The sequence below is a fragment of the Nansenia antarctica genome, assembly GCF_963989245.1.
Source record: "Nansenia antarctica genome assembly, chromosome: 15".
Taxonomy (NCBI): Eukaryota; Metazoa; Chordata; class Actinopteri; order Argentiniformes; family Microstomatidae; genus Nansenia; species Nansenia antarctica.
Window position 1 is genome coordinate 7,790,484 of NC_137685.1, and position 25,994 is coordinate 7,816,477.

The following is a 25,994-nucleotide window of genomic DNA, read 5'->3' on the forward strand; positions in this document are numbered from 1 at the left end:
TTAATTAATCATTATTATTAATTAATTTGTTATCAATTTAATTGAGCTTAATAACTTAGCTTGTTTGCGAGTGGGTTTGGGGGCATGTTCCAGTGGTGTGGGGGGCGTATTCCCTTCGTTTTACTGGCTGTTGCCCATAGAGTGTGATTGTGTGATTGGTGGTTTGAGTTTAGCATTCTGAATTGTAGTGTTTTCCATGTGAACACAAGAGATTTTATCAAGGAAGAGTATGCGCCAAATGTAGAGAATTGTGTTTAGTGTGTTGTTAACTGTGTGGTTTAGAGCTGCAAAATGAGGGATAAGCAAGAAATGTGTTTGTCATTGTGAAGAATTGACATAAAGAGATAAAATACACCAGTTTCAGGTTTTGGTCATTGTGTTTGAGGTTCCAATGTTGGTGTTAAAGCGATAGAGAAAAACTGTGGCTCTTCTAATCATCAGAATTCAACTTCACCATTCACCAAAGTAATAATGTCTAACATTCTAGCTGCCCACCGTGGCATCATAGACCACTCTATGACAGTAACCTGGACAACCTCTTTTCAACCTTCCAAACGAACACTCGGAACATACACAACTCAACTGTTTCTCTTTGAGTGCGGCTGTTTTTTCAATTAGCTGGATTTGAGCTCTTTTTTTAAATAGCTATGAAGTTTTCCATTGTAGTTTTTTGCATTGGTATTTTGGTGGCCCTCAACACCCTGGAGCTCCCGGACAGGGAGGTCTTTATGGACACACTCATGCCCCCCATGGTGCCCCGGCAGTGGGCCAGCACTCCTCCGCTCCAGGTAGAATAGAATAGAATAGAATAGACTTTATTGTCCTTGTACAGTTGCCTATACAATGAAATTGTAGTGGTTCTTCTGAAGGTGCAAAAACAGAAAAACATATTCACATATTCACAAACATATACACATATAACATATCACAAATATTACACACTAGACAAATTAAAAAGCGAAAATGCTATAAAACAAGCTAAGAGACAATGAGGTCCGTGGTGTCAAGTGCAAATAAAGACAACAATCTTAAGAAAATAAAAACAACTATAAAAGCAAGCTAAAAGACATGAGGTCAGTGGCGTTATAATACTATAATAATACTGTAAAAATATATAAATGTATAAATAGGCACTTAGAATAGAGTTATTGCACATTTCTATTGCACTTTTTCCCCTGAAGATAAACATTTATGAACATGTCTTATGTGTTATGTCTATTGTTCAGTGTTCTGATGGCCCATGGATAGAAACTGTTGGACAGCCTGTTTGTTCTAGCCTTTATGCTCCTGTACCTCATTCCAGAGCGTATTTTATCTCACACCAGGTAGACACCCAGACGGCCCTGACGGACCTCTTCAACCGCCGGGCAAGCTGGCTCACCGAAGTGACGACGACCCCGGAACGCGCTAACCCTAGGACCAGGGTAATGGCTACTACTACACCCACCATCAGAGCAGCCCCTCGTAATCACACAACTGACCTCAAGAGTGGGGAGATGGCTAAAGAGAATGTGACGGTGTGGAGCAGGGAGGTTGGAGAGGAGGTTGATGGCAGGATACAGACAAAACTGACCACCACAGATAACATTACCAACGCTAACCAGAGGACCGACGTGGCTGAGGCTTCACCCACTGTTAGTCCCCCTCATATCCAGGTAACCGACTTCGGGAGTGGGGAGATGGCTGAGGCCAATGTGACCGTGTGGAGCAGGGAGGTTGGAGAGGTTGATGGCAGGATACAGAGAAAACTGGCCACCACAGATAACATTACCAACGCTCACCAGAGGACCGACGTGGCTGAGGCTTCACCCACTGTTAGTCCCCCTCAGATCCACTTCAGGAGTGGGGAGATGGCTAATGCCAATGAGACCGTGTGGAGGAGGGATGTTGTAGTGGTCTATAACATGCCAGAGATGATGACCAAACTGGACACGGACACCACAAGGGACATTACCGACGCTCACGAAAGGATGACCAGTGTGGCTGAGGCTTCACCCACTGTTAGTCCCCCTCATATCCATGTCTATACGGTCTATAACATGCCAGAGATGACCAAACTGGACACTGCTCACGAAAGGAAGACCAGTGTGGCGAAGCATAAACCCACCATCCATGCACTTTGTTTTCATGTCACTGACCTTACAAGTGCGGAGAGGCCGAAAGCTAACGGGACTGTGTGGCGGAGGAAAGTTGCAGAGGTGAGGACCAAACTGTCCACCACAGAACCCATGGCTGAAGCTCACCAGAGGACCAGGGTGGCTAAGGCCACAGCCAACGTCACTGTACCTTGGACGAGTCAGACACCTGCACAGCTGCTGAGGCCCACCTGGTGTCACGGTTCACCCTCCGACGCATCACCGAGAAGAGAGGAGGTCGTGGGTCAAAGAATTAGCCAATCGGCGCTCAGCCTCTTACACAAGAGGATATTTTACCCACTGCAGTTGATCTGTATAACATCATTCATTTTAGATGTTTACAGCTAATAAACACATTTTTCTTCTTTCAATCATGTGCCCAATTATGCCTTTTTTTGTTGGGTGAAAATCTACTTCAGTGTTTACCTCAGTTTGTTACAATAGGGTATTATTGTTGACAGCTTTGTAGAGATTCATTGCATATGATTTGACAGAGGAAAAAGTATTTCAAATATGCGGGTATGAGATGAAGTGCCTGGCCTGCACGTGTGTGACTACCAGTCCGATGATAATTCAATCAGCAACACCAGCATTTCATACAGAGAGAGCTATGTATGGTGAGTGGTCTGAGAGATATAGAAGCAACACTTGAGTTCAATATCCGTCTTTCCACAGCAAGTGGTGATCGTGCATAGAACTCAGCCTTTGTTCAGTTTGTTCTATATGAAGAACACTTTACAAATCCAACTGTCATTGCTGAGATGTATCAAGTTTTTCCGAATTTAAAAAAGTTCTATTCTTGTATTTGTGTGTTTTATATTTGAGTATGAAAACATAATAGTTTATAACTAGGCTACTGTACGTATGTAGTGTAACACTTAAAAAATGCAAAAGGCCTACTGATAATCTTATTATTTTTTGTAATCAATTATTTATTGCAAAACAGTACACATGAAAAACTCACATTATTACACCAAACAAAATAAGTGTCTGTCCTGATTTTTTTCTTCTTATCTTACCCCCCCCCCCCATGGCGATAACATCCCTTCCACCCACCCCCCACCCCATAGTTCTTCATTACACTATATTTGGTATATCATAAAATCATAATAATACAACAATTACAGGTTACATTCACATACAACACAGCCTACAAACACAGTCACTCCATCAACTCTTTTATCCTATGTATTGCAGAGGTCCATCTTTGAATTGTCCTTTCTTAAGCTCCATGTATTCTGGCTATAGATTGTTCCAAGTATAGTATGTCCAGGAAAGACCTACTGATAATCTTATCATAGTACTGTTTTCCGCTGATCAATGTTTCTTGATTAACTTAAACACTTCAGCTTCATAATGATGATCATTGATACCCACCCACTCATACCTCTGAGTTCAAGGGCCACAGATCAATATCTATGGGATTGACCCTAGGGTCAAATTTCACCTGGGGTGAGCTCAGAAGGGGCGGAGTTGTGTCTCTCGCTTTGCATAGGTTGCGTTCGTAAAAATCGATCTGGAAATCGGATTACCACTCACAGAATGCCTCTTGCCCAATCAAATTACGCGATTCCTTTATGACGTCGGACCCAGTGTGCCCTCTGGCGCTCTCACTCTCATTTACGAACGCAGCCATAGGCTCCAGGAATCCCATGATGCATCAGTCCTCTCTTCTCAACTGAGCCTGGTTAGTTCTAACTATCCCGAGACTGCAGACACCTTTGAATTTTGGGGTGATATTTTTTATATTGATAATTTATTAATACATGTGTTGCGGTCAACATAACTAGACAGCTGTTCAAACGGAGCCACGGCAACTGAAAAAATAAAATAAAATAAAATAAAATAGTCCTTACGTTACGTTACGTTACGTAGCCACATTCGCGATTCTGCTTTGCCTCTGGAGCGACACAAGTCAACATGACCCAGGTGAGTCAATGCTTGTCCCTTGTAGCCTAAATCATCTTTATTTGGTGTTCAGCTTGTTGCACATTGGGTTAATCTATGTAACGAGCTACTTGTCTTTGTTCAGAGGTTTGTTTTAGGAGGTGTATATTGACACTCCTACCCTGCCTAGGCTATGGGCAGAGCTATTAGTGATGGGCTGATTTCGTAACACCTATTTCCTCCTAACGACATTTCATATTCGTCCGGCTAAGATCTCTGTCCTAAAGCACATCTGAACACTTAGAGGATGTCAATATGACGTGAAAATACTCTTAGGGATGGGCTCCAGCCACACTGCTTCTGACACACACACACACACACACACACACACACACACACACACACACACACACACACACACACACACACACACACACACACACACACACACACGTTCTGTTCTCATGACTAGTACTCACTGTACCCTTTCAGGAAGTTATGTTCGCCATGTCTGCACTGGTCTCATTTGTATCTGGTTACTTCCTTGACTGTCAACACAAACTGCTACATACAAGAGATAGTGGTGGTCTAGTGGATAGTGAGTTGGACTTGGGATCGGAAGGTTGTGAGTTCAAATCCCGCCTGAAGCCACACCACTACTAGTGTGCCCTTGGGTAAGGCACTTAGACCTCAGTTACTCCAGGGGGAATGTCCCTGTAATTCATAATTGTAAGTCGCTTTGGATAAAAGCGTCTGCTAAATGGCAACATTATTTAATTAAAATTATTAAAATACAATGTTGTCATCTCACTGATATTACCAAAACAAACAGCAGATCCAAACAGCAGCTTTCTTACTGCAGCATTCTGATCATGTCCACAATTGTGGTGTGATAGTACAGTTACTGAATAATAGTGCACTAGACTACTAAGTATGTGAAATGTATCACTTGATACAAAGTAAAAAAGGTCTGGCAATTCCAAACCTAACTGACAACATGTTTATCAGTGTGTTCTCGTTGGTTGAGGTTTGGCTTGTGGTTGAAATCACATGATTACAGAAGAGATGTGATGTGTTACAGCACACCATGGGGGAGTGAACCATCTGTGGAGGAGCCATGCTAGCTACACAGACACCAGACACGGGACCAGAGGTGAAAGATGTCAAACAGGTAGGCTGCATACTGTTGTGTGATACTAAAAACCGTGTCTAGCCACATCTACAGTTGACTGCTTACCTGTTGATTTAAAATGTAGGCCTATAATATGGACTTGTGGATAGTAGGCCTAAATAATGCTACTAAGTTTGCAAGTTATACTGTGTCTAGTTTGCCAGGCGGACACAATGAGTTAATGAGTCAAGGCTTAGGGTCAAATAGTGTCAAAGGCTTGTGATAAAAAGGGCTTTTGCGTGTGTACAGTACATTTTAATCATTTACATTAATGAGTGGAGTTTACAGCTCTTTACAGGTTATACAGCTCAATGTACCAGAATGATTGGCTAAATAATATGTGTCGCTTTTTTCGATTGTCTGCGAGGTGTTTTTGGACATATCACCAGAATGAATGGGACCTATAATGTGACCATTCTTTTTTTTGGTGAATTTTTAATTATTATTTCAGGGAGTAAAACACGGGGAGTGGTAACATACAAATAAACAAAGGAGAAAATAGAATAGAATTGAACAAAAATACGGTTTACCAGTACAAATACAAAATTCGCATAAACCTTTCACCCCCCCCACCCCCCTCCCCTTCCCCTCCCACAAATGTCCCTCCCGCCAGATACCTCCCACCCACCCGCCCAATCACAACCCCCCCGCCACCCACCAATGTGACCATTCTGTATCTTAAGGGGAAGCAAAATATGCAACTTAAAACTGTCAGGGCCAAGTACAGCCAAGGTCAGGGCCAATTCAGAAAAACAAAACATTGATGGCATATTTCATACAACTCTATTCATTCACAGTTTTTGAGTAGTTTGTCGAGAGGAAGCATGACAGGGACCAGAAAAAGAAGTAGTAGCAGCTGTCTCAAAGTGCCGTGTTGACAAACATGTTGTTGGCCAAATGTTTTTGGACGCCTAGAACATGCTTCAACAACCATGTTGTCATCACACCTCCTAGTCTGAGAGGCGTCCCATCAATGTTCTGTGGACATTTTCCCATGAGTCAGCTGACATCAGGTGACTTCCATGTGTGTCAGTAGGTAGGCTACAGGGCATGTTTCATGTTCACATGACCAATGGCCCCCTATGCCACAGTGATGACACATCTTTTTTGTTTCCGATGCCAGTGGAAGTACATTCCTGTGTTGACACACAAGTTGTTAAATATGTTTGTGAAATGTCTTCTCGGAAGAGCTCCAGTGATGCAGAAGTTAAGCCTCGTTTGTCACTCTGTTCAAAGGTTTACATAAAAGAAGAACACAAGAGCCACACACAATATTGCTCCCATACCCTAGAGGCAACAGGTGATGCCGCCTCTGATCAATAATGTTGCAGTAAAGGTACTTAGGGGGAGCAATATGCTGTAGTTTGCATACACCATGCAAATAATAATATTAACTTTTTATTTGTATAGCGCTTTTCCTGCAAACGTTGCAGCTCAAAGTGCTCCTCCTCATTTGTCTGTATGCATTTTTCTTTCCCGTAGCACCTAGGACATTGTGACACATATATACTGTATGTATATTACTTTATTGATTTCAATGTCACATTTACAAATGTCATAAAAATTGTAGATGTTTTTAGAGTGCTTCCCTCATTAAAGGCAACCTGAAAGTAAGACCAGGGTTCCCACAGGTCCTTGAAATCCTTGAAAGTTTGTGAATTTGATAAAAAGAAATCAAGGTCTTAAAGGTTTTTGAAAATAGACATGGGTCCTTGAAAGTGCTTGAATTCCTCTCTCTCTCTCTCTCTCTCTCTCTCTCTCTCTCTCTCTCTCTCTCTCTCTCTCTCTCTCTCTCTCTCTCCCTCTCTCTCTCTCTCTAAAAAAAATATATATTAAAAAATGTTATACTTAGCTCGTCAACTAGCCTAGTTCTGTCTCAAACTATGCCGTGTTGGGTCCTAGAATTTGAGGGAATTGAGTCTTGAAAGTCCTTGAAAGGTGCTTGTTTCAGAAGGTGTGGGAACCCTGTAAGACGCTAGTATTCATTCTGTTGTACCCATTTCCACCGTATCTCTAGTGGATCCAAGAGAAGTTGGCGCTGTCACTCAAGGCCCTGCAGAAGCGCTACGTGACGACTGACGCCGAGGTGACCAGCGAGGACGCCGACGCCAACCACCTGTGCTGCGCCCTGGAGGCCGTCTTCATCCACTGCATCAGGAGCAAGTATGTCCACTCTGAGGCGGCGGGGCGCAGCAGGAAGGGGGGGTCCTGTGGACCGCTCCCCCAACCAGTGTTCTGGAGCCTGCTGAAGACCGTCACTCACCGGTGAGTGCAAGCCTGAAGACAAACAAATGATCAAGGGGTGTCACTGCAGTGCGCATTGCTCACCACCTCTATTACAGTTTGTCGGTTTCAATTACTGTCTTACCATAAGCATGCTGCTGATGAGGACTTTAGTATAATTTTCAGTGGAAGCAAGCTAATCATGTGGATGATCGTTTTGAGTTTAAGTTAAGATAATGTATACAGTCCGTGCATTTGTATTTCTTGTGGGTCACGTCTTTTACATTTTTAGAACGCTTTCTTCCGTTATTTAACTGGTTAATGAGTTTTGGTTAGTCGAAAGCAAGAATAACCAGCATCTGCGATAAATTTGAGTGAATTGGACCCAACATCTGATACTAAAACACAGCAGTGTTTTAATGACAGAGTAATAACTGCCTCTTGGTCCCCCTCAGTGACGTCATCACGGAGCTGGAGAAGCTGAGTTTCGTGGGCACGGACGTGGGCCGCTGCCGGGCCTGGCTGCGTCTGGCCCTCAACCACGGCCTGATGGAGTGCTACCTGGCCTCCCTGTTCCGCGAGGGCTCCAAGCTGCAGGCCCACTACCAGCCCTCCGCCCTGCTGCTGGACCCCGAGGAGCGTGAGGTGCTGCTCACCTACAGCCAGGGCCTGGCCTCCCTCTCCTTCAACCTCTCCTACAAGTCGGCCGTGCTCAACGAGTGGACCACCACCCCTCTAGCGCTCGCCGGCCTGTGCCCCGCCGCCGCCAGCCAGGCGGACGCCTTTGACGCCCTCTCTAACAACGGCGGCGGTGGTGGTGTCGTTTCCAAGCCCCTTTCCAAGGAATCCTGGGATACTGTCTCGCAGTCGTCAGGCGGGTCGGATACCGTGGAGGTGCAGCGAGGAGGGGGGCCTGGGCTGCTGGGGAGGGGGGCTGTGGGCGTCACGGGGGGCAGGACCCCCCTGAACTCGTCCACGTTGAGCCTGGACACCACAGGGTCGTCCCAGCTCTCCTCCAGCCTGAGCTCAGACAGCCTTCTGCAGGGTCAGGACCCGAGGAGTCCAGACAGAGAGCCCTGGCCATGTGACCTGGACATAGCCACTCACTTAGAGAGCAACGCTAAGAGGCCTCCTAAAGAGTAAGTCATGCGTGTGTTTGTGTATGTGGCTGTGGCTGTGAGACGTTTTTTGTATTCAGGCCGTTTGAACCCGGTAACCCAGTAACTCAGAGTTACCGTGTGCTTGCTCAGTTGGCTTATCATATTTTGGAGATATTTTCAAGCAGTGATTTTAGATGACAAGGATTGTGAACACGGCAAAGTATGAGGTTGGATGTTATCATGTGAAAAGTCCAGCTTTAAATCATCGCCCCGGGGGGTAGGAGGAATACTAAAGCCCAGTGGCCAGGCTCAACTGTGCAAACCCTGCCCCACCCCGATCCCCTGCAGAACAGAATCAAATATGCCTAAAAAAAGTTCAGTAAAAGTGTTTTCCAACTAACAGGGTTCCCACGGGTCCTTGAAATCCTTGAACGTTTGTGAATTTGAGAAAAAGAAATCAAGGTCTTAAACGTTTTTAAAAATAGACATGGGTCATTGAAAGTGCTTGAATTCCCCTCTCTCTCTCTCTCTCTCTCTCTCTCTCTCTCTCTTTTTAATTGTTGTCTGTGAGCGGATAGTTCCTATTATATAAATTCTCATCTAGATCTGTCTCAAACTATGCCGTGTTGGGTCCTTGAATTTGAGGGAATTGAAAGTCCTGAAAGTCCTTGAAAGGTGCTTGAATTTGATGTTTCAGAAGGTGTGGGAACCCAAATGTTTTCCTTTCTGTCCTGACCGTGTGTTCTCTGTGTTCCCTCTGTGCCTCTGCAGTGGGCTCTCTGACTGCAGAGGGAGTGGCCACTCCAGTCAGGACTCCATGCGTGAAGACTCTTACGTCTCCAGCTCCGGTCCGGACCCCCTCTCCGAGACCACGGCCTTCAGCGGTTCAGACAGCGAGACCCAGGGCCCTGCTACGCCTCTCACAGACCCCTTCGACCCACCTTCACTGGTCCCAGACCAGGAGCCGTTGTCGTCATCCATAACGACCTCAAAAGTACATTTGGATCTGGTCTACTCTGAAGTGAGCACACACCCTGAACTACCCCCCTCCTCTCTCAGAAACCCAGAGGAGAGAGCGCCGGCCACCCCTAACCTCCCTGTCGTTGAGATTCCACACAATACAGGAGAGAAGAAGATGGAGAATTGTGCGCGGAGTGCCGTAGAGCCTCCGGGGAACAAGGGTGTACGTCGCTCTGCTAGTATAGTTAGCAGACAGATGTCAGCGGACTCCCTGTCAGTAAGTTCAAGGCCTGGTTTATACTCCTCTCTTTCTCCCCCTCTCTTGAACCCTCTGAGTCTGACTCTCATCATGTGGTTGACCTGACCTGACCTTAAGTCCTGAGTTCTCCCTGACCATCATCCATGGAGCTTTGCAACCAGATTCAACTTTATTGAATTGAATTGAATTGAATTGAATTGAATATAACTTTATTGGCCACCAAGGTGGAAAATTGTCTTCGGCTCACCAAACCAGAAAAAACAACACAAGAAGCCAGAAGCCAGAAGGCAGCCAGCATGACATAAAACACAAACAGGCATAGACAGGCTTGCACATTAGAAACACACTGTCATTGCAGAGTACAAGTACCAGACAACAAAATGCAGTTCAGCATCTAACCAGAAGTACAAATAGTGATATAAAACATGATTTCATAAAAATAAATAATCATAAAACTTTTATGATCTCGTAAGCATAATAAAAGCATACATTTCTATTCAGTGCAGTGTGGAATACGTAGTGTATGCAGTGTGTTCCAACATAGTGTTGAATCTGAATATGAGTTTGAAGGTTCTGTAGAAAAATCTATTTCCAGGTTCACTGACAGCCTGTTTCCACTGGCTGGACAACAAGGAACATAGGACTGACTCCTCTGGAGACGTTCACAACTACTGCTTCTGACTAGCATGATTCACACCACGGCCCACCTAGTTCTCTCTGTTGACATTGTATAAGTGAAACGAATAATTAGCTCGCTAACTAATCAAGTATTACATAGCAAGACAGCTTGCTACATAAAACTAAGTCTGCCCGTGACATTGCAAAATGTAACTCTATGACATGGTTAGATAATTGTTATGATCTCCATCCAAAACATTAATGTTAGCTAGAAAGACTTGAGCCACAATATTAGCTAGCTAGCATGGTTTCTGTTAGGAAATGTTAGTGTCAGTCAACGTGACCAGCAACAGTTCTATTGCCTGGACAATTGAGACATTTAACAAACATCATATGGATTGAACATGTAACAAAATAGGTCTGTGTTGTTGTTAGAGGGCAGTGTTGTTTAGCTACACCACAAGTCATTCAGTAACTCAACCACTGACAAACAACTTGAAACTATTATTTTAACTATTAATACTAATGCTAACACTTTATATTAGGAAAAGCTGACTTCGGCCGGTGGGCAGAGTGGTGTGGATTGAGATGTAGAGCAGTGGAGACTATGAAATTGTTAATTAAACCATCAGATCTCAATAGTCCTGCGGCCCGAATATATAGAATGTATGTTTTTCATGCTTTTTTGTATTGTTATCTCAAATACAGAATCTGGGCCACTTTTCGTCTTTAGGATGTACGCAAACCACTAAGCTAAAAAAATAAAATAAAATTATTGACAGATATCAAGAAAATCTGATATCATAAATGGAGGTTGAAGGGTGGGACAAGCCGCTCTCCCCCAGCCATGTAGCTAGCACCTCCAGTTGCATTGCATGATTGTTTCATGATCGTCAGATACAAGCGTTTGTAAGTAGAGACTAGGACAAAGATTGACTGTCCTAATAAGGTATTCACACCAAAAGGAAGGACACGTTGGCTAGTAGAATTGTCCCATTGGGAATAGGAAATTATTTAGCAACCAGTTTTAATATGGTGTGAGTGTTTGTGTCGTCACCTGTTACGACCTCTTTTCCCACCAGCATTCCCACTCCTGGATCTCGGAGGATGACTATAAGCCACACCAGGAGGAACAGGCCGACCCCCACCAATCACTAGGTGTCGCCCCGGCACGCGTGAACGGGATGAGCTCTCCTCCCCCAGAGCTTGAGAGCCCCCAGTCGCCCCCCAGCGTGGTCCACCGCAGGCAGATAGGTAGGCTACAGAACACAGGGTCAAGCCACACAATGAATCTATACGCTGTCGTTAGCCACTGATTCAGATTCAGATTCAGATTCAGATAACGTTTATTGCCATTATGCTTGACACATGTAGGAATTTGCTTTGGCATTTACAGAAGGTGCATTTATGCTTTTTTCACATACATGAACAAAACAAGTACAAATACAAATGCAAAGAAAGGCAAAAACAGGACAACACAGGACAGACAGTGCATGAATAGTGCTGTATATAAAGTGCAGTGCAGAGTTATTCAAGGTCCAGTGCATGTTCAGTCCTGGGCAGACTTGGAGGTGGGGGGGAGGGGGAAGCCAGAGTCATTTAGCAGCCTGGCGGCTGAGGGGAAGAAGCTGAGCCTGTGGCGGGCCTTTAATGCCTTAGGCAGCCGCAACCTTCTTCCAGAGGGAAGCAGGGTGAGGAGGCCGTGGCCGGGGTGGAAGGGGTCTGCCATGATCTTCCTTGCCCTCCTCAGAGCCCTGGTGTCATGCAGGGAGTTGAGGGAGGGCAAGGGACAGCCGATCACCCTCTCTGCTGAGCGTATTACCCGCTGCAACTTGGCCTTGTCCTTGGTCGTTGCAGCAGGGAACCAGGTGATGATGGAGTGATATAGTAGTGTATCAATATAGTCATTGAAAATGACCTGATGGTTAAGGTTAGTATTTGGGGCTGGGTAATCTGATACTAGATCTGTGGCGCAGGGCTACTTAGGTCCCACTTGGCATGGGACCTCGATCATGAGTTGACACACATGAATCATGACGCAAGTGTTTACAGTTCCTTGTTTCAGCCTTTGTTGAAGTAGGCATGGTGTTTGTAACACTTTAGCTTTAGGGAACTAAGAGCAGGGTTCCACAGGTTCCACAGGTCCTTGAAATTCTTGAAAGTTTGTGAATTTGAGAAAAAGAAATCAAGGTCTTAAATGTTTTTGAAAATAGACATGGGGTCATTGAAAGTGCTTGAATTCCCCCCTCTCTCTCTCTCTCTCTCTCTCTCTCTCTCTCTCTCTCTCTCTCTCTCTCTCTCTCTCTCTCTCTCTCTCTCTCTCTCAAAAAAAATAATATTCAAAAATGTTTTACTTAGCTCATCAACTAGTTCTGTCTCAAACTATGCCATGTTGGGTCCTTGAATTTGAGGGAATTGAGTCTTGAAAGTCCTTGAAAGGTGCTTGAATTTGATGTTTCAGTAGGTGCGGGAACCCTGTAAGAGGAATCCTTTCAATTCTCCCTGTCAATTTAGGAAAAGACTGCAGTTCATGGCTACTTTTCTTTAGCAGATGAGAGGCTGCAGCTTAGCTGTCCCTCCTGAAGTCTCCCCCTCCTGTCAGATGTGTTTATTATTATACACTTTGTTTATCAGGTCTTATATCTATGTTTTAATTATGCTACTGTTGTTTTATCCTGACCAAGTACTATTTCATTTTATTAAAGTTTATTATTGTTGTAAGTCGCTTTGGACAAAGGCGTCTGCTAAATGCCCTAAATGTGAGAATGAGAGATTATGTGTAAGGATATTTTAGTGCCTCTTAGTAGTGATAGCGCTCCCGTTGGTTCCTTTTTAGGTGCACTTCCTACTTTTTGCTTACAACTTCATATCATTTTGAACAGGTCGTTTTTCTGTCTTTCTGTCACTTCCTCCTTGGCTCTGTGAACTTTGTATTGAATATATGTGTTGTCTCATTTTATTTTACGATCAGACCTGTCATTCCTGTTTTACCTAATCAGAAAAAAACGAGGAATGGGGGATGTTCCATCAGTCCCAAGTAAAAAACAGAAAAAAGAAAAAGGAAGATCCCTTTTTGATATGATGCGTTTTGTGTAGCTATGTGCAAGATGCTGTGTGCCTATCAAATATTGCAATACTCATTGTGTAACCTTAAACATACTTTAAGTGTGTCCACTCTCAGGACATAAACTGACCACTCTGAGTCAGCATGCGTTTCTGTAACTGGACCTGAGCCAAATATAGAGATGGGGACCAGTTGGGATCTAAGGACAGGGGAGCCTTGTGGTGGTCAGCCAGGTGGGAGACTTATATGGGTACTGGGGTCAATAGATCAGTATATTTGGGAACGAACGGTCAGCTGACTAAGAGTCAGGTAACTGTTGACCGGCCGTTATGGTAGGGAAGCAGAGGCAAGATAGCTTCTAACTTTAGTATGTAAACATGTATGACGGGTGACCGATGATTGGCAAGGGACAGCTGTTTCCGGTGTCAGCGGAAATCTAGCATATAAGGCCGCTGCAAAATGTCATTAGGTGCGAGTCTCTCACCGTTGCTTGCCGTGTGTTGAGAGAGGCTGGCCCAGCGCTGTGTAAATGGATTAAACTTTATCTTAATTGTCTATCTCGAGCATTAATTAATTATCATAAGGAAGCAACACCTCTCGGTCTCCGCATTCATCTGACATTCATCTTATCAAATTGGCGTTTAACGAACAGGATCCTAGATTCAGCGAGACAGGTAAGGCAGATAAACCAGTGTGGTTGTGTGCTTAACCTGAATTGTTGTTCTAGAGGGAAAAACCTGTAATTTTTTTCCTTGAATGAAGGAAAGGGGATGAATTTGATGATGGGGGGGCCAATGACTAGATTTGACTAAATATTAAAGGTTGAGTATTGGTGTGAACATGAAGGTCAATGATCCACATAGGATAATGCGTTATAAAGGACAGAGCTGCTAGGTGTCACTCTGGAGGAGATTAATACTGACACTGGATATTGATTAATTCATAGAAGAATTGATTAAACGGAATTGGGCATTCCGTGGGTTTTTATTTATGTTTTTATCTGTAAGGTACAGACATGTGTTTATCTGTAAGGTACAGACATATTGAGGTATTTGACAGGAAATAAGGTGAACTGCAGAAGCACGCTTGAGTCAATTGAAACTATGAAGTAGAATGTTGATTAAGATGGTTAAATGAATAAGGTATTGACACGCAAGTGGTTATGGTATGTAATTTGAAGTGTGATTTAAAGAAAGTGTTTATAAGTGGTCTAGTATAATGAAAGATATAGGTCAGAGGTAAAAAGACAGTTGTAGGACGATAAGAAGTTGAACGGATACGGTATTTGTGTTAATGTTAGAGCGCAACAGATTTGAGTGACAAGATTGATTTATTGAGACAGGAGAGAACAGATGAGACGTGGATTTAATTGACCTTGATGAAACGCAATACAACAGACTGAATTAAAGTATATAACACGAATGGTGTAACTATAAAGCTCTAACGAGACAATTTAGATAAAAGAATTCCTTTTTACTAACATTGTGTGCAGTGTAATTAATCAAACATGGGGAATCGAATGTCTAGGACGACAAATTGTGAGAAACGGATTATTAAGTACAAGTCGGTTAGGGACTTGCCACGAGGGGAAAAGAAATCTATTAAGAAACTATTGGAAATTGATCCACACATAATTGATATTCCGATAAAATACACTGATACAGTGACACCAAAAGGATGGATTTTACTTAAATTAGGACCATTCTATGCAGAACCGTTTCTAACAAAGATTGCGGAATGGAGTGACGATAATTTCCCAAGTATCGGGAGTTTTGAAAAGAATAAACTAAAGATTATTGATGAATATTTGATATCAAACAAAAGCATTTGCGATCCATTATGGGATATTGATTACATGAAAGAAGTCTATCAAGCATGGGTAATAATGTCTAATCAATGGCCTGGTAATATTGTCAGAAAGAAGGAACACAATAGGTTTAACCCTATACCCAAGGTAAAGGGGATACAGAGCGTGTCTCCTCCTGTACAGCCGGAACAGGCGGAGCAGACTGTGATACGCAGCGTAATCCGGGTGCAGGCACCATTGTTAAATATAGAGGAGAAAGTACTGTATAAACCATTAACCCTGACCGACGTATCTGCAATCATAGTCGACGCACCCAGACCCTTGATTAACCCAAAAGGATTCATAAATTGGTATGAAACAATGTTGCTACATGGTAATTTGAATGGCACGGATTTAAGATACATTCTGATCACGTTAATGCCAGATGTTGAAATTGATACTTTGATAAATGCTTGTGAAACTTTGAATGAAGATAATGATGGGCCATGTAGAGGTAATACAATTAATGAACGATTCCCATGGTTTAATAAACAACACAAAGTGACTCACATTGAACAATTAACAAAATTTCTAAACGAACATGCTAGCCAAAACCGTGATATCTCACAGATTCTGAACTGTAAACGTAAGCCTAATGAAACAATGTCTGACTTTGTAATCAGATTCCAAAATACCTGGAGAGAAAAGGCGAATTTGGAATTAGATGACAAACCTAACGCATTCTTTACAAATATGATTCTAGATGGTATTGGAGACGATGCGAAAAACTTCAAATTATCGACACCAGACATTTTCTCAATGACACCAGCATTGATTGAAAAACGAATAAGGGAATTAGAAGCTTTGGGATTGTTTAATAAGCGATACCAACCACAAGTCTTGGAGCTGGCGCAATACGCGGACCTAGAGGGTTGGAATGAATACTAAGCATTATGGGTAATGAAGTCTTACGTGAAGCATGTCGAGTGATAGAGTTATAGGGAAATCATTGAGTTAAGTAATAATAATCCTTGTATTGATTAACATATTGTAAACAAATGATAAAGAGTGAAATGAATAACTATTGTATTTTCAGGACAAGCTAAATAGCTTAGCACAAACAGCAAAAGGTGGTAAGAGACACGAGTGCACTTGTGCTCCACAACGCTGCACCAGGGACGACGCTCTGAAACAACACTATTAATAGAACTGCCCTTGCAAACAAGACGCAGCTCGGTGACACAGACACGCAGAGAACACATAGAAGTGTTAGACATGAAAATGTAGTTGTCTCTTATTGTAATTATCATACAATTCTGCATTGACTCAGTAAACGTAACATTTGAATTTACTTAGTAAACAGAGACATGCATTGATGACTGTTGATGTTCACACAAGCAAAGAGGAATATGTGACATTTTGATTGATGAATAATCCCGAACGGACAACACAACTCTTGCCAATTCTATCTCCTGACAGAACCGAGAAACTGCAGGGAAAATGAGCGACGGACTAACAACGGGGGCGTTGCTGAGGGCCAATCTAACAGAAGTGGGGGCTGAAATGACAGTGAACGATTGACGGATGAGAGAAAGGGGAAACCACAAATGATAATTCTCTGTGTAAACTGTAAATGAAAATGTTGTTTTTCTGTGTGGAAGCGGAAACATGATAATGACATGACAGACTACAGACTTTGATAAAGCAATTACACATACGAATATGACAGTACTTCACAATCAACAGTGTTAATCGGCCAACAGCTGAATGCACGAGCATTACACATTGATGCAACATTTATGATAGAAAACCATTCACACTGACTCAAGAGTGTCTCTGATAAATCTACTAAAACCAACGGGTGATTGACTGAGAAATATTTGACTATAAGAGAGGGATAGAACATTTAAATGTTCACAGCAAATTTACACCTTAATGCAAAATAAGCTCATAGTGTACATAGACCAACGGGGAAGTATTCAAGCCATCAGTAACGATTGTGATCAGAATTTTTAACATACGGGTAGAATAGAACCTATCTACCTCATTAAAAGTATGCTTATGGGAATTGACTCAGATTGCACATTGACAGTAAATAAACTAAGTACTGAAGAACTGATTTGAATATTAAAGGGACGGTTCACGGTTTTTCACAACACACGTCCTAGTTTGAATACCCATGGCATGAACTTCAAATGACAAATCCTTTTGTTTCCTCTAGGAGCATTGATGAAGGACGAGTTAACCATTTTGAGAGAAACTCAATGTCTGTCTACCTGTACTTAACGATTGTGCAATCCCTGTATCTAAAAATGTCTCAGCAGGCAAGTGCAGAACTCACTAGAGGGGGGGGACCACAGGGGGCCCAACCCACTCTCAACTCTGACGATGAGACCCAAGCAAAGGGGAAAACACGTATTATGAAACGATTACTGATTCCAGTACCATAATGATAACTATCTCTGCTATTAACAATTATTCTTGATGTTGTTGTGAATTAAGATTGAAACTAGGACAAGAGATACCGGACAGACGATGCGTGACGGGAGACACCATGTGATCCTGGCCTCATTGTGCATAAGATGGATGGCCACAATTCTATCGGTTCTGTATACGCTCTGGGTGTTAACTAACGAAACAGACTTTACTTTAACTGAAGACTCTGACACTAATCTTGTTCGCATGCGTCGTGACATCCAGGGAGTTAAACCAAATAGCGCACTAGACTCAGTTGCAGGAGTTTGCCAGTTTGTTGACAATTGTTGTACGTATTCACCACAACAGGAGTAAACCTTTAAGATCAGACAATGGGGACATAGAACAATAGGGGAGAGAAAAGTAGGGGGTAAGGATTTAGAGTTTCAATAACACTGTTAAAACATTTGAGCAAGCAGCATGAGGGTGAATGAAATAATTTCTACTGTGAGTCTCTCAATAACACAGCAACAATACAAGAGGACGAGAAGGCGAAAGACAACAATGTTCCAGCGTCTCAGATAGTGCCTCATTGCGACCGGAAAAGCATGATGGTCCCTCTGTTGAAGATCGACCTGGGATATCGAAGACACCTAAAGAAAAGGATTGACGATATCCCTATTTGTTAAAAATGTATAATTATGTAACAAACTATGGAAAAACATGTGATTTGAATTAATGATGGAAATGATACCTACTTCATTTGTAATGAGTAGTTAGACATAGCAATGAGAAACCTATTTGGATATTTTCTCCTTTAAACAACAAAGGTTTTTATCCAAAGGAGGTGATTATTAATCAGAGTAGTTAACCACAAAGTGACCTTTTACTCATGCCAAGTCAATTGTGGAGTGAGATGTTTGTTCACTTTGTCAGGCCACATGACTGGGAACTTGCATTTGTCCATGGGAAAAGTCATTTAAAGACGATTCCGGGGGAGGAATGCGGGATCTCAACCATGGGGAAAGAAAGAGAAATAATTAAAGTTACTGTCCATTAGAGAAGACAAAAAAGAGTGAGCTGATATGATGCGTTTTGTGTAGCTATGTGCAAGATGCTGTGTGCCTATCAAATATTGCAATACTCATTGTGTAACCTTAAACATACTTTAAGTGTGTCCACTCTCAGGACATAAACTGACCACTCTGAGTCAGCATGCGTTTCTGTAACTGGACCTGAGCCAAATATAGAGATGGGGACCAGTTGGGATCTAAGGACAGGGGAGCCTTGTGGTGGTCAGCCAGGTGGGAGACTTATATGGGTACTGGGGTCAATAGATCAGTATATTTGGGAACGAACGGTCAGCTGACTGAGAGTCAGGTAACTGTTGACCGGCCGTTATGGTAGGGAAGCAGAGGCAAGATAGCTTCTAACTTTAGTATGTAAACATGTATGACGGGTGACCGATGATTGGCAAGGGACAGCTGTTTCCGGTGTCAGCGGAAATCTAGCATATAAGGCCGCTGCAAAATGTCATTAGGTGCGAGTCTCTCACCGTTGCTTGCCGTGTGTTGAGAGAGGCTGGCCCAGCGCTGTGTAAATGGATTAAACTTTATCTTAATTGTCTATCTCGAGCATTAATTAATTATCATAAGGAAGCAACACCTCTCGGTCTCCGCATTCATCTGACATTCATCTTATCACTTTTGAAATGTTTATTTTTTTTAAAGCGACACCTTTCTTACCATTACCTACCTGTGTTTGTTCCTTGGCTTAAGTGTTCCCTTCTCAAGGCCCTCAAAACCCACCTCGATCTTTTCAGTTTGTAAAGCGTCTTTGAGTGTCTAGAAAAGCACTATATAAGTCTAATGTATTATTCTCTTTCTATGTATCTTTCCCCCTCTCTCCCCCTGTCCTGCAGGCCTTTCCAACCCTTTCCGTGGGCTTCTGAAGCTCGGCCACCTGGAACGTCGCGGCACGGTCGGCATCTGGCGCGACTACTACTGCGAGCTCTCGCCTTTCGAGTTCCGCCTCTACCTGAACGCCGAGGAGCGCACCTGCTACGACAACTGCTCCCTGCTGCGCTGCGAGGACGCCCGCGTCACCTCGCCCGACGGCCGCTTCGAGCTGGCCTTCCCCGGGAAACGGCTCTACCTCCGGGCGGCCAATCAGGACGAGGCGGAGGACTGGGTGGACCGCGTCGTCGAAGCCGTCAACAAGTGCCGCCCGCTGGCCCGTGACGACCAGTGTGAGGTGCTGCAGCCCACCGCCGATAACGAGAGCAGCAGCGGCGCCGCCAGCCCCAACGAACCCCTCCCGGGTTCCTCGCTAACGTCCCCCTGCTCGACCCCCACCAGCCCCGAGCGACAGGTGGCGTTGTCGGCGGAGCTCGGAGCTGGACGAGAGCAGCAGCCGCCGCCGCCGCCGGAGCTGGTGCTGGACTGGAAGCGGCCCACCGACCCAGAATCGGACGCCATTAAGGAGGCGGTGCTGTACCTCTCCTCGGACACGGAGGCGGCGAGCCCCTCCTGGGTCCCTCTGGTCCTCTCCCTCTCCTTAGAGGCTCTGAAAGGCTTCCGCGTCCAGGAGGGGGGGCGCAAGATGCTGCGCTTCTCCCACCCCATCGAGAAGATCCGGGACGTGGTCCCCGACGTTTCGCTGGGGGGGCCGGCCTTCTTTAAGGTCCTCATGGGGGGAACCAAGGACGTGCTCAAGCTGAGGGCCGAGACCCCGGAGGAGGCGCGGGCGTGGAGGGGCCTCATCAGGGGGGCCCTGGACTCGTACCTGGAGAGCGGAGAGGACGGAGGGGCCGAGGGGTCCGGGGTGGGAGCGGGGAACATCCACAGACTGGTGCAGCACAGGCTGAAGGGGGGCGGGCTGCTGCTGGCCAATCTCTGCACGGTTCCCACGGAGAAGGGGCTGGACGCTCAGAGCTTCAAATGTGCAGGTGGCTCTACGTTTTTGTTAATTCAATCATTTATCGTGATCGTTTTCATGTTTTAATCAGACGTATATCGGATTGCCACAGGTATGATGCAGAACATATGTAGGTTCTGGCCTACTCTCCAAAAGCTGTACTATACACAACATAGCATGCCATCCCCCTCTGCTATTTGATTGAGATGTCTGGATTTTGGGATTGTTGTTTTCATCTATACTGTAGCGTACATGGGCTGCGTTCGTAAATTCGCTCTGGAAATCTGATCAGCCTCTTGTAGGATCAAATGACTTGGTCCCTTTATGACGTTGAACCCAGTTCCGCTCCGATGCTCTCAGTGTGTTTGTTTTTTTTATACTTTATTTTTCTTTTCTTTTTTTACATGAATAACAAAGAACAAAAAAACAGACAGGTCATTGTGGGTATCACATTCTTACATATGTCCTCAATAGTTTGCTTTGTCCATTAGTCATAATAGATTCAGGGAATATCAGTATCACTCTCAGTCCATCTTGTCCTCAGAGGGAATCAATAAGGTTGTTGTCCGTACAGGAACTCTCAGAGTGTGTTTACGAACATGGTGTCTGTCTGTTTACACCTCACCTCTCTTCTCTGTAGGATGCTCCAGGCAGATAGGCGTCTCCTCTGGGAAAGCCAGGCTGTGTGAGTTCTCTGGCCAGTACTACTGCGACTCCTGTCACCACGGTGACGCCATCGTCATCCCCTCCCGCATGGTGCACAACTGGGACCTCACACCGCGGGAGGTGAGTCTCCCACAGGTTTATCCCCCACACAAACACACACACACACACACAGACTTCTTCTTCTGGGATCCCTTGTTGTTGAGGAAGATTTCCCTCAAGGTGTTACAGGTCCGGGTTGTGTTCTGGCTTGTCCTGGGTGTAAAGGACTGAGGCATAACACAGGCCTGACTTCACGGCCATAACCTGATAGCGATAATAATTTTCCCTCACCTTAACATTAACCTCACCAATTACTAACTTTAACCATAGTTTGAACTGTTAGCATTTCAAACTGTGAAACAGTCAACTGTCAAACAACTTTTGAGTTACCCAACCAGAGTCCATAACTATGTAATCAACAGTTATGAGACACCTGTTTTGTTTTGTTTTTTACACATCAATAACATTTTAAAAATCGACTTAGTAGATATAAATAAAATACTAGAAAGTCAGTAAAAAAAAACTGCTGCTTGTCTCATCAAAACTGTCCATTTCCGAAGGACTCTCTGCCTATAATATGAATGCTCTAGAAATCATTGTTGTTCTGACTTGCTATACATATTTGTTTATTTATTATTAACCTTTCACATTTAGGATTAAATAACGACTGTTCTTACTGGCTCAATGTGACATGTATCTGTTGTTAAGTAAGTTGCTCTGGCATATGATTCAAGATTCAAGAATGCTTTATTGTCTGTCACAGAGTGACAGAAATTCTCCTTTGACAGGCAGAAGTGCAGTTCAAGAATACAGTTTCCACATTAAAAACACACATAGGTCACATACATACAATAAAAACAGACAGATATAACAGTGTTTATGTAGTGCCTATTTAAAAAGTCTAGTCATTTAAAAAGAATAGTAATAAAAACAGTATTATGATTTAAAAAGCTAAAATGCTAAAATGCAGTGTGCTTCCTTGTTCAGGGCGGTGGTTGCAGTGGGAATGAATGATTTTATATGTGTTTTTCCGGGCCAGTGGAGTTCTATAACGGCGGCCTGATGGAAGTGGCTGAAATGATTGGTGGAGGGGGTGAGAGGGGTCCTGTGTGATTTGTGTGGCTTTCCTGATTAGTGACCAGTTGTAGATTTCAGACAGGGGGGTTTGAGGTGAGCCGATGATTTTACTTGCCTGATTGACTATACGGGAGAGTTTGGTTTTGTGTTTGACAGTGAGGGAGTTGTACCAGGATGTGTTATTGAAGGTGAGAATGGATTCAATGAGTGATTTGTAAACCAGGGTTAAAATGTCCTTGCTGACGTTATATGATGTTCTGCTGCCTGTTTGTGTCGTGTGAAGGTCTCCAGACAGGCCCTGAAGCTGCTGGCCCAGGTCGAGCAGGAGCCGCTGTTCAACCTGGACTGTCTGAACCCTGACCTCTGGGAGCACGCAGAGCCCATGGCCGAAGCTCACGACCTCCGCCAGAGACTCCGCCTCCTAGGGGACTACCTGTCCACCTGCCGCAGCGGAGCCTGCAAGAAGGCCCAGGCAAAGTATGTGTTATGTGTTATGTGTTATGTGTTATGTGTTATGTGTTATGTGTGCGTGTGCGTGTGTGTGTGTGTGTGTGTGTGTGTGGGGGTGTGAGTGTGAGTGTGTGTGTGTGCTGGGGGGGGTGTATTACTTTGATAATTTCAACACAAATATTTCACTAAGAACAAAATGTTCCCTCACCATAGTAAAAAACAATGTTGTTCCTCTTCAGACTGGACCAGCGGACGTACTTGTTGGAATCCAGTCATCTCTACAGTGTGATGGACTTAAGACAGGTATCTACTATGCATGCTGTCATGTTCATATGATATTTCTCACAGAATTAAAGCACATCTTCACCTCTAAAATGACACCGTCAAAGTTGATTGATTTTAACATATGTTTTATGCTCCCCCCTAACCCCCGTTTGGGCGCGTGCCTGTGTGATGTGTGTATGGTTAGATAGCGGATGGGCAGTACGCCGCCTACCTGAACACGCTGATCCAGTTTGCCTCCAACCACGTCCACCACTGTGACCTCTGCACCCAGAGAGGCTTCATCTGCCAAATCTGCCACTCCAACGACATCATCTTCCCCTTCCAGTTTGACATCACCACCAGGTAGGGCCTGTTTTCTCTGAATCCAGCAGGAACTATGGATTCAGAGTTCCTGCTCTGAATCCATAGTTCCTGCTAGAGATAAGGGGGTGGGGGGGAGAGAGGGGGGAGGTGTTGGAGGCTGCTAACGATTTTAAAGGATTAGAAGGTGAAAGTATTGAAAATTGTCATTGCTTTTAATTCAGTATCTGTGCCTGCCCAAACCTGCTTTTAATTTCATGTTATTTTGTATTATGTATCTTATCTTATATTATCTGTGTATTGAATGTATGCCTGTGTCCTTATGCTGCCCCTCTTGGCCAGGTCCCTCTTGGAAAAGAGATTCCTTGTGTCAATGAAGTCACCTGGTTAAATAAAGGTTAAAAAAAAAAAGGCTTTAAACCACGACTCATATGCTGGGGGCATACACAACTTCTAAAATCGTCATATCGGAGAACCTTTCACATGCCAAAATGTTGTGGTCACTCTTTTGAAGACGTGGGTTCTCACACGAAAATATTGAATTCATACATTCAACGTACAGTGCCCTGTGCTAGTGAAACTTGCTCTCTATACTCCAAAAGTTTGGATTTTAAATCAAACAATTAACATCAGGTTCAAGTACAGAGTGGCAGTTTTTATTTGAGGGCATAATGTTGGTTTCACTATTTAGAGACGACAACATTTGACACAATGTCTAGTCTTGATTCTAGGCTTTGTGCTTGCCTTTGGAGTCTGTTAGCTATTGGTGTCCGTCAACAAAACAAATATAATTTGAGACACAGCACAAACCTAAGGTAGAGCAAAACCAACATTTTGACAATGGTGAGCTCAACAATGGAGGTAGAGCCGCCGTCTAATGATGGTAAGGTTGGCAGATCGGCGGTTCGAGCCCCGGCTGGTCACATGTCGAAGTGTCCTTGGGCAAGACACTGAACCCCAAAATTGCTCCCAATGAGCAGGCCGGCGCCTTGCATGGCAGCTTGCCGCCATTGGTGTGTGAATGTGTGTGTGAATGGGTGAATGAGAGGCCATTGTAAAGCGCTTTGGAATAAGGCGCTATATAAGTCAGTCCATTAACAATCACAAACAGCCTGGTAGACAAGGAAGACACTCTCCAGAAGGTAGGCGTGGATGTGAGACTACTATCCGCAGGGGACTTCACCAACCCAACTACGGTACAGAGGCTACACTGCAAGGTGCTAACAACTAACTGACCTCAAAAACAGGACGGCCAGGTTACAGGTTGCTAAAATGTCTCGTAGCCCCTCTACCACTACACAAGAAACAACCGAAAGCTCTGCATCTATCCATAAATCAAACGTTTACGTTTCGCCAAGACTCTCTCAGACGCTCTCTCAATTACTATGAACTCAATGAACAACCTCAACCAAATCACCAGGATAGAATGTACACTTGTACCTACCTCATAGCGCCCTCTCGCGGCTGTAGACGGTAATGTAAAACTATGAGAAAAAAAAAAGTGACTTATAGTCCGGAAAATATGGTACCTACCCCATATCCTCTCTTTCTCTCCCCTCACGTACTCCTTTCTTTCTTTCTTCCTCAGGTGTAAAATCTGCAAGTCTGTGTTTCATTCGGCCTGCAAGGCCCAGTCGTCCTCCTGTCCACGCTGCCTGCGTCTCCAGAGGTACATGGAGAGAGATCTACAAGACTGACCCTGACGGAACTGTTCTATAATGACCCACTGTGCTTTCTGCAGCAGCATGGTGTTCCTACAGAAATCCACGAAAAGACAACAATATCAGACACTGATGTTCCGCTTCACCTTTTTCTACATGAACTAACCTCAAGTGCAATTATGAAGTGAGACTGTACCACTGGCCAAACAGGACTGATGGAGCTGGAGGTTGGGAGAGCCGGGCTACCCTACTTCCACTACTTTTATATACATCTATTCAGCGCTATTAACATTATTGACAAGGCTGGCGTTCTTCCTGACCTCGGAAATGTTTGTGTCTATCGTGTCCAAGCCAAGGAATCAATTGAAGGATAGCATCCGTGTGAATGGTCATGCCAAGAATCTCCTTTATGCTCATTTTTATAGTGAATTTTATGCATCAATGTTCTCATCAGCTGGTGGCATGAAGTGTTTTTACTCAATGTTCTACAAGACGGGGTACATACTGTACAAACACCTGCAAAAACAGCACTTGAAACTCTTAGATTGTGCCTTTATTTTAATTCATATGTTTTGACGTTGAAATGTGCAATGTGAGATAGTGCCAAAAGCTGATTTTAGATTTCAGGCAAAGCAGACCTGGGTCGAAATACTTTGTGTATTTTTAGTATTGGTAGGTAAAATGTTGATCCATATAGTATTTGATCATTTAAAAATAAATAGCTCACGCTATATTCGTCTAGTCTGTTGAATCTCTGTTTTTGACAGTCTCTGGCAGTGGAGCCATGTCATTCTTTCTATGACATCATATCCCATAGTCTACCTTTAATAAGTGTGATAGCAGGTTTTCTTGTACTAAAAACTGATATCGTCCATTTCTATTTGATATTGTAAAAATGTTCACAAACATTTTTTGATATCAAGAACAGGACTTATTTCAATCATATAATTAAAATACTTGAAATACTATTTCGACCCAGGTC

At 43.8% G+C, this 25,994-nt stretch overlaps 1 protein-coding gene across 1 annotated transcript; it reads left to right on the forward strand.

Moving 5' to 3' along the window:
* Nucleotides 1–5,139: 5,139 nt before the first annotated feature.
* On the forward strand, nucleotides 5,140–25,994 carry plekhm1 (pleckstrin homology domain containing, family M (with RUN domain) member 1; the record flags this gene model as incomplete). Its single annotated transcript, XM_080545814.1, has 11 exons — nucleotides 5,140–5,193; nucleotides 7,211–7,458; nucleotides 7,872–8,555; nucleotides 9,288–9,753; nucleotides 11,436–11,607; nucleotides 19,540–20,565; nucleotides 21,175–21,320; nucleotides 22,600–22,793; nucleotides 23,006–23,069; nucleotides 23,236–23,393; nucleotides 24,940–25,994. The coding sequence occupies 11 exons, from the start codon at nucleotides 5,140–5,142 to the stop codon at nucleotides 25,046–25,048; spliced, it is 3,321 nt and encodes a 1,106-aa protein (XP_080401940.1). The 3' UTR covers nucleotides 25,049–25,994.